Source organism: Ziziphus jujuba, chromosome 6 (genome assembly GCF_031755915.1).
Source record: "Ziziphus jujuba cultivar Dongzao chromosome 6, ASM3175591v1".
NCBI classification, from domain to species: Eukaryota; Viridiplantae; Streptophyta; class Magnoliopsida; order Rosales; family Rhamnaceae; genus Ziziphus; species Ziziphus jujuba.
Genome location: NC_083384.1, coordinates 15548615 through 15558019, shown reverse-complemented (window position 1 = coordinate 15558019; position 9405 = coordinate 15548615). Strand labels below are relative to the sequence as shown.

General features: G+C 34.0%; 2 protein-coding genes across 2 annotated transcripts; one reads left to right on the top strand and one right to left on the bottom strand.

The window, feature by feature from the left end:
* Positions 1-2995: 2995 nt before the first annotated feature.
* LOC107406666 (uncharacterized) lies at positions 2996-7067 on the top strand. Its single transcript, XM_016013832.4, has 3 exons — positions 2996-4470; positions 5347-5605; positions 6386-7067. The coding sequence occupies exons 1-3, from the start codon at positions 3242-3244 to the stop codon at positions 6563-6565; spliced, it is 1668 nt and encodes a 555-aa protein (XP_015869318.3). The 5' UTR covers positions 2996-3241; the 3' UTR covers positions 6566-7067.
* An 809-nt stretch (positions 7068-7876) lies between these two features.
* LOC107430418 (large ribosomal subunit protein eL43z) lies at positions 7877-9405 on the bottom strand. The gene is made up of 5 exons (XM_016041252.4): positions 9287-9405; positions 8843-8882; positions 8413-8501; positions 8227-8309; positions 7877-8135 (listed from the first exon to the last, which is right to left on the bottom strand). The coding sequence occupies exons 1-5, from the start codon at positions 9287-9289 to the stop codon at positions 8072-8074; spliced, it is 279 nt and encodes a 92-aa protein (XP_015896738.1). The 5' UTR covers positions 9290-9405; the 3' UTR covers positions 7877-8071.

Below are 9405 nucleotides of genomic sequence, written 5' to 3'. Positions count from 1 at the left end.
ATTCAAATTAAATGCAAATATATATATATATATATATGATTTTTGTTTGCTCTATAAATTGTATAACATAGATAATGTTAGACTGTAAATTTATATACAAATAGTAAAAAAAATTGCTATAATAAATAATAAACAACATTTAATTAGGTGTAATTTAGATAATATATTTCTTCTAATTAATAATCAAAGGTCCATCAATAAAAGATGCCAAAAAAAAAAAAAAAAAACTGTTTGGCTAGCCGGAAAGAAAGTTTTGGGCCGGATATTGGTCACATCAAGAAAAAAAGGATTTAAAAAAAGGGAGGTGAGATTTCTAATAAAAGTCAAAAATATATGTAGAGAGCAATGAAAAGGGAAAAGAAAGAAGGTTGTTTGGCATGCTGTTTTCAAAGGAAAGAGTGAACTTAATTAATTCTTTATTAAAGCACAATGCAAAGGACTGGTTTGATTGGTGCTAATTGTTTTTAGTTTTTTGGGATGGGGAACCTGCTTAATCCTTAGTTTAAGAATTGAAAGAGCAATTTGTGCAAATAATTAAGTAAAAGTACAACCTTTCCATGCATATAATCTGAAACAAACCCATATGTATTGATATTTAGTACTAGTTTAATTAAACCACTTAGATCTGGTATCTTCTTTAAGCAACTGTAACACCAACAGGATTTGCACATGCTACTACTTGATGTGGGCATGTAACCGATATAGATAAATTAATTAATTAATTAGTTAATTAAAATGTAAATTAAACTATTTTGAGTTGTTAATAATTTAGCTAAGGATTGAAATGCAAAATTACACAACAGAGGTCCAAATTCCAATTGGTCCTTTTTTCATTTGGAAATGCAAACATGAGGACTTTTATACACTCATAAATTGGTCAATATCCAATAATTACCTTTTAAGTACTCCGTTCTACCTTTTTTTTTTTTTTTTTTTTTTTGGGAGGGTGTCAATCCTTCATTCTTCTAGTTTAGTTGCTTCTTTGATAACAATTTTTTAACAATTAATAAGGCTCAAATAAATAAATAAATAAATATGATATTCCCTTTATCTGTGGACCAAGCCCCAACTCCATGGTTGAAGCCTGACCATTGAGTGGTTTTATTTTTAATTTTTTTTTTTTTTTGGGGTAATATTTTAAATGACAAAAGGCTTAAGCTTTGAGGCCTAAAGGGCCCTGCAATAGCCCCACGGGCGGGCATGCATGCTGGGGAAGGCGCTGGGCTATGGGTCCACTACCAATCATGTGAAAACAAGCCCCTTTGGAAAGCTTTGCATTTCAATTCAACTAATTTCCCTCAATTTCTTATCATCAAACTTCTATCCGAGACAAAATTCATTGTTTTTTAAGAGAATAAAATTTGACTTTGAATTCTCGATTCCAAATAAATAAAAACTTGTATATCTCATTTGTACTTGGCTATCAATATAATGATTAATACTCATATATATCTAAAAGATACTTTCTATATTAATTAGATCATAAAAATTATATAGATTTGAAAGTTATTTTTTATCATGTCATTTTTTTATTATATGTAACATGAATTCAATTAGTCTTGAAACTTAAAATAAATCTCCTACTCCCAATTTAACATATATCAAAAAGAAAAAAAATATATAAATTACTTATAAGCATCATTTGAAGCTCAACTTAGAAGGTATGTCACCCCCAATAACAAGGGAAAAAAAAAAATATATATATATATATATATTAGTTGCTATGTTTATAGCCTGTAGCAGTTTTCTTTAATTCTTAAGTTTTTAAATATTATATTTAGTAAGAAACATAAGAGAAGATGAACACATAATTATATGATATGCAAAAGGAATGTCAATGAAACCACAAAAAACATATTTCTCACAGAACTACTTTTATTTATTTATTTATTTATTTATTTAGGAGACAGAAGCTACTAAATTAATTTGTTTAACCAATAATTTGTCTTTTGGGAGCTTAGCTGAATTATTTACATTTTGTTTCTATTTGTTCAGGTTATTTGACTGGTTGGTAAAGTGAGTAAAAAGAGACTTAAAATTATTGGAAATGATATTTATTTCCACGTGGAAAAGGAAAGGGTGACCATTAACCGGGGCTTCCGTGATTGAACCGGTCTTTTTGTCCTTGCAACTTGCAAGGATGACGTGGCAATTGACAAACGAAGCTAAGCGAAGCCTCCAACGTTAGTGGGTCAACCCCTTCATCCATTACCCTTTATCATCTACATAATTGCTATAATACCCTCTTTACTTCTCAATATCTTGAAATAAAAAGTATATATAATTCTTCTTGAGAGAGCATTTTATTTAAACAGAGATCGAAAATTTTAAAAGAATAATATACTGTTTATGTTATCTTATTAAAGCCATTTTTTAAAAGTTAGCTTGTTGAGTCTGTTGGGATGCTTTAATATAAATATGGCATACTAATTCCATCAAAAACTATCTCTATTTAATGTATCAATGCTTATATTCCAAAATTAATAAATTAATAAATAAATTTGTAAATGAATAAATAAAAATAAAAAAACATAATTTCGCATCAATTGGGATCTAAAAAATTGATAAATCAGTTGGTGCTCCTCCTGTTGTACTTTATATTTAAATATGACCAATTTTGCAATCTCACATATATTTTATTATTTTAATAAATATAAAAATATCTATTAAATTTATTTATCAAATAATATTGTTATTATCTAAATACATTAAACTTTATTAACATTTATAAATATATATCTAAATAAATTAAAAAATAAATAATCAAATATTATTATGTTATTTGATAAATATTTTAATATTTTTAATATTATTATATTTTATACTAGTGAGCTAAGTTTGCGTTGGATTTGTTAAGGCTGGAAAACAGTAATTTCCAAAATTCTTTTTTTATTTGAGAAAAATAATAAAAGACATGGTGGCATTATAGTAAAAAAAGTGAAAAGTGGAGGAATTTTATGTGAAAAAGCGAAAACCGCCTCATCCAGTTGCGGCCACTGCTAAGAAAACCAGACAATGAAAACCAGAGCCGAAAGAAAACACACAAACACAGAGAAAGTGAAAAGAGAGAGAGAGAAAACAGATGGATGAATTGCTTCGAGGAAATCCACCGCCATAACCACCATCTTCTTCAACAGCTTCTTAACTGCAAGAAACAATCTTTTTTTTTTTTTTAAAAAAAAAAAGCTTAGAAAATAGATCAAAAACAGAGTAAAGAAGAGGGGTTATTTTTTGAATGTAAATGCATAAGAAGAAATTTGAAATTCCGATCGGAAAAGCAAGCAGAGGAGGCATATCATCTTCGGATAAATCGAATCAAACCCAACCAATTTTTCTCCCACAAAAACACATCCAAATCCATAGCCAGTACCAAACTCACTTAGACCCACAAATTAGCTCCCACTTTGTTTCCAAGCAAACCCATCATCATCATCATCTTCTTCTTCAACCACAACAATTCCATCACTCAACATCACCAAACCCACCACCTACAACAAAACCAACCCAACAAAACCATAACCAATTTCCTTTTCATGAGGAACCCATCTGTTCCTCCTCACCATCACATCTCCTCCTTTCTTTACCACACAACAAAAGGCCTATAATGACACATTCACTTTCCCACTCTCCCACTCTCTCTTCCCTTCGCAACTATCGCCGCGTCGCTTTGAACTCCGATTCCTCTTCTTCCTCTCCTTCTTCTTCTTCTTTCTTTTCGCCTTCCTTTCTCTGTTCTGCTTCTTTATCTGCTTTTCCTTTCGCTACGAGATCGATTGCTCTCAAAGTTTTTCGCCATTTTCGCTGTGCCCATTTGCTTAGAGTTCACTTCCGCCTTCTTATACTACTCTCTTTGCCTCCAGTTTACTTCTTCATCTCGAACACCCGGCGCTCCTTCGTCTTCGTTTTCGTTTCCGTGGTCGCTTTCTCCGCGGCCCTTTTGATCTCTCTTAATATTGGACTCCCACGTCTTCTCTCAATCCGATTGTTTCTCACCCGCTCGTTGCCAACTAAGCTTTGTTCGTCTTCCTGCATCTCAAAGCCTTCTCAGCCAGTTGTTTGGTCAATTGGGTCGAAGCCCAGGTCGGAGAAAAGGGCAAATTCAGGATCTTGGGTACAAGTTTATAGTAATGGGGATGTTTACGAAGGTGAATTCCATAAAGGAAAGAGCTCGGGAAGTGGGGTTTATTACTACCACATGAGTGGGAGATATGAGGGAGATTGGGTTGATGAAAAGTATGATGGCTATGGCGTGGAGACATGGGCTAGAGGGAGCCGATATCGTGGACAATATAGGCAAGGTCTAAGGCATGGAATTGGGGTGTACAGGTTTTACACTGGGGATGTTTATACTGGAGAGTGGTCTAATGGGCAGTGCCATGGCTGTGGAATTCATACTTGCGAGGATGGCAGCCGCTATGTTGGGGAATTCAAGTGGGGTGTCAAACATGGATTCGGTCAATATCATTTCAGGTAATTGATTCCTTTGCATATATTTTTGGTTCTTGGCTATTTCCCATTAATCAAGTTCGGATATTTGTTGATCTTTGTATTGATTCATTTTATTTGAGTTGGGCTTTTAAATATGTGCAATTTTTATAATAGTGATAAGCTAAAGTCTTTTCCCCATTGATAGAAAAGGTAGGAAAGGGAGATATGGAATTGTTAAGTTTTCTTTGTTGAGTTTTTGGATTGTTCAATTACTGAGTCCAACTATATCTGGTATTGGATTTTGTTCAAATTGGTAATTCGCATGCTTCTGTAATGTGCGGAGCTGAATTTGCAACTTTAAGCCATCACTTTCACACGATTATGTTCTTATAAGCAGAAGCGCGTGGAACACATTAGTTGGCTTTGGATGAATCTCATTCTATAGAGTTCCTTGTTTTTCTTAATTTATCGACTATTTAATGGTAGTTACAATTAACGAATTATGACAAAATTGTATTGTTCAAGGCTTTAAAATTTGGTGTCTAAGTTTAGTGGAATAGCTATACCATATAAATCATGGCGAACTACTTCCTTTCCTAGGAATTATGCTCCAATTATGAGTTCCTGTGCATATCATCATGTTTAGGTCACTTTGGGCTCATTTATTAGAACACCAAAATTGATAAATTAGATGTAATTGCATTCTCATAGTTATTCTTTGCAGGGCTATACATTATTCTTCATGAAACTAGCTGAAACCTTTTTGATGTGTTAGTTTATAGTAATGTTCAAGTGGCAGGCAATTTAAGGTGATAGATTAAATACCTTTTTATCCATGTGGCTTATACTCATGCCTATGTGCGAATCTTGATTTATAGAACTTGGCATTTGTTCTAATTGCTATGTACTATGATGCAGAAATGGGGATACATATGCTGGGGAATATTTTGCAGACAAGATGCATGGGTTTGGAGTCTATCAATTTGCAAATGGGCATAGATATGAAGGCGCCTGGCATGAAGGAAGGAGGCAGGGGCTTGGCATGTACACTTTCAGAAATGGGGAAACACAATCTGGTTACTGGCAAAATGGAGTTATTCATGTTCCCAGCACGCATAATTCAGATCCTGGATCTCCTTATGCTGCCAATAATTCTAAAGTTCTAAATGCAGTCCAGGTAACTATGTTCGTATGTTTAATGCCTTTGTGGTGGTTGGATATGTTATGCTGCTGCCTGAAATGGCATTGACTGTGTAAACTGAATGTGCAAATTGTTGCTTGGTCATTAACGTTGGTCTACTATTAGAATGTCAATCTACCTTATATTTCCAGGTTTTAAACATGTATACAACCGTTGGTGCCTTGCTCATCAAGTGGGATTACATCACAACATGGACCGGTCGTGTATTTTTTACTATTTGAGCAAATGCACTTGGTGTAAAATAAAATAGCATTGTACTTAATGTCAAATAGCCAGAAAATTATAGCGTAGATATTTATTTTTTGGTCTTAATCATTCATCGAGAGGTCAAAATGTGCTTTCATCTTTTCTAGTTTTTATTTTTTTCCACTTACAATGCAAGAAGAAATAGCTGCCAACTTTTGTGTTTTGGAGAGCAGCTTGGAGCATATTGCATTTGGAGTATGTTTTAGTGAATCTAAAAGTAATTCTTAGATGGGAATTTTGTCGTATTGTTGAACATATGACTGAAGAATTTGGACCTACTTCCTTTGCAGACTTTGGTTGTTAATTAGATTGGCTTGGTTTCAGCATCGAGCTAATTCTGCTGTCTTTTGCTTCTTTTGAATGTGGTTATGCAATAAATCTGTTTGATAATGTTGATTTTTGCTTACACCATTAATCTGCAAAATCATCTACATCTGTAATCATTTAATCCAGTAATAACCAGTATATTATTTTAACTTTTTTTTTTTTTTTTTTTTTTTTCCTGAGCAGGAAGCACGGCGAGCAGCTGAGAAAGCTCGTGATGTCCCAAGGGTGGATGAAAGGGTGAACAGAGCAGTAGCTGCAGCTAATAAAGCAGCAAATGCAGCGAGAGTTGCAGCTGTAAAAGCCGTCCAGAAACAGATGCATCATAACAATACTAATAATAATGATGCAACTCTACTAGTCTGATTTTGGAACACACCATTCTGCAATCATCATCGCAACTGTGCTTCCACCAATATATGTATAGAGTCGGACGCACGAGGAATGCAACGTAATGGATTTTTCTTAGTTTTCTTTATGGTTTTTGTTATTTTTCCTTTCATTTGCAAATATCAAAATGCAAATTTGAGCTGCCTGCCTGGAACCACATTCAGTCATTTTGTGGATGTGAATGAGGAGCAGATGGGTTTCTCTTTTCTTTCTTTGTTTTTGCCTTTATGGCCTCAACAATTATGTACATATGATGAGTAGGGAGTGTTACAAATTATGAACAAAACAAAGTTTGGCGCTAAGGTGCCCGATTAGCCTAGGGTTTGATGTCAAGATTTTGCTTCTTGTAAAATGTAAATTGTTATGTACCTGCTTGATGCCCGGATGAAAACAGGCCAGCTAATGTTGTGAACCATAGCATCCGAGACGGGAAAAAAGAGAAAAGATGGTAACAGTAGTCTTCTGTTTTCGTTTATTATATTTCATAGCAGCAATGGTCTTCTGTTTTTGTTTAAGTATTCCATAGAATTTTTTATTTTTTATTTAATTTTTTTTTACTTATTCTTTTCTGTTTTGGTAATATCACATGAGCTAAACGTCCATTCCTTTTGCTCTTTATTTTCCTTCTTTTCGGTTGGCTTATTTTTTCTTCTTTTCCCCTTCCTTTTAACTTGAACGTCGGGGATTCGATCATAGAGCGGTGAGATTGCTATCACCAAGGTACAAAATTCTAAAATAGATGGGGTTAAAGATCTGTAATCCAAGTCTTAGCAAAAATCTTGGTTGAAAGATGAGTTTTTCCTTCAGAATTTTTCCATTTTTCAAACAAGCATTTAGAACACCAAAACCAATTCTTGAAAGTTAATAATAAGATCATCCAAAACCTGGATTTGCTATTTGAAGCCAACCATTTTCCTGAGCGGTACATCTACAATGACCGACACATTGTTCAATTTTGCAAGAGGTATCATATCTTAACAAAATCATTAGAGGCTCATTTTCCAGTATAAGCTCTAAAGATTTACTGCGTACCATGGATAATAACACTTAACCAAGTAGTCACCTAGTTGAGGTTATAACAACGCATAAGTTCTACTCATCCAGGAACTATTATCAAGTTGAGTAACATGGCAGCAATTTTCGTGAAAGATATTAGCAAAATCAACAATCTGGTCATAATCCAGAAGCTAGAAATTCATGAAGAAAAATACGCCACTAGCATTTTCAACGTAGCATTTGAAAAGTTAAAGGTGTTATAAGGACCAATATGAATGAAGACGTGAAAAATGGAACTAAGAAAAATAATCAAATCTCGCATTTAGGTACTTCCAACAGTACTCCTTGCCATTCATCTAATGGAGTTCCCAGAATAATAAAAGAAGTTGGAAAAAAACATGACATTCTCAAAACTTCCTCAAACTAATTTCTATCCCATAACAAAGTAGCGTTTCCAAAGTAAAAGAGAGTAGACAGGCGAACAGCTTAACTCTCAGTCTGCTCCCTCAGCCTCCTAATTGTGCTCCTGACTGTTACGGCACTAGCGGTACTGTGTGTTTATAACAAAAGCTGGAATTAGTTCGATTGCTTTGAGAAAATAATATAAGCAGAAATCAGAACCTGAAGACAAGGATTATTACTTCAATGTGTATGCACCGCCTGCCTTCACTTTTCCACAATCCTTGCATCCCCAAATTCCCACAGACTTCCTCTTCACAGCAAACTGTAACAAAAGAGTAATTACTCCTAGAAAAAAAAATGATTCTAAAACATCCCATAAATCCAAAATGACGAAAGTTTTCAACAGAAGACAGAATTTATATTACCTTTCCACAAAATTCACAGAAATACTTGCTGTGCTGACTCACTTCCATTTTCTTGATCTGCTTTCGCAGACTAGCACCATATCGGGTGCCTATAAACCAAGACCAAAAAACGAAAACAAAAAAGACACCTTAGCAACCCCTCCAAGCAAGACCCGGACTTGAAAATATAAAGAAAAGCAAATTTGTTATAAAGCTATAATTGTCTCAAATGAAGCACAAGAACAACTACCAAAGGCCCATTAATCAACCAATTTGAATAAAGCAACATATTCACTTAATCACTAAGACCAAAATTTTTCACAAAACAGACCAATAAACGCTCCTAAGCAAATACTCAGAATACACAAAAGCACCTTCAAGTATGGGAAAGGAAATATTCAAAATAAAAATGGAACTAAACACATTTTTACGAAGATTTGTAGGCACATACCATACTTTCCGACAATGCCCGCCTTCTTTGTTCTCTTAGTCTGCCCAAAAATAAAATGAACGGAAATTAAAATATATATATATATACATATAACTTAAACCAAAATGTGAATAAAATCGATAAAAAAGAAAAAAAATTATTTTCTTGCAACTAAGAATGGTCAGCTTCTTCTTCTTCAGCTAAAATTAGCTGAAGAGACTTAACCTGAGATTTTAAGCGTTTGCCATGGACTCAGCGGAAATTAGGTTACAGAGACACTTTCCCAAGAAAACAAAACACCCATATTAAACAGATCACAGGCTTTTCCCATTAAACGACCATAGGTGTTTCAAAAGTGCTTTATTTTTTCTTTTTCTAGAACACATTTTCCGGGTTGGATTTTCCGTCGAAACAAACAGTTTGAGAGAAGGACAGAGAGAAAGAGAGAGAAAGAAGGGGTTTTACCATTTTCTAGGGCTTGAAGGGTAGCTCACAAGCGGCTGGTTCTGAGAGCAATGCCAGAAACCCTAGATGTTTCCTTCGGTCTTTATATACTGTTTCGATTTAACATGTTAAACGGGTAT

Bases quoted from the DNA above. Each gene is read 5' to 3' on its own strand.
- LOC107406666 (XM_016013832.4), top strand. From the start codon at position 3,242: ATGCATAAGAAGAAATTTGAAATTCCGATCGGAAAAGCAAGCAGAGGA. The intron at 4,471-5,346 runs GTAATTGATTCC...ACTATGATGCAG, and splicing joins TTCGGTCAATATCATTTCAG to AAATGGGGATACATATGCTG. The intron at 5,606-6,385 runs GTAACTATGTTC...TTTCCTGAGCAG, and splicing joins AAGTTCTAAATGCAGTCCAG to GAAGCACGGCGAGCAGCTGA.
- LOC107430418 (XM_016041252.4), bottom strand. The intron at 8,502-8,842 runs GTATGTGCCTAC...CTTGGTTTATAG, and splicing joins GGGCATTGTCGGAAAGTATG to GCACCCGATATGGTGCTAGT. The intron at 8,136-8,226 runs GTAATAATCCTT...ATAAACACACAG, and splicing joins GGCGGTGCATACACATTGAA to TACCGCTAGTGCCGTAACAG.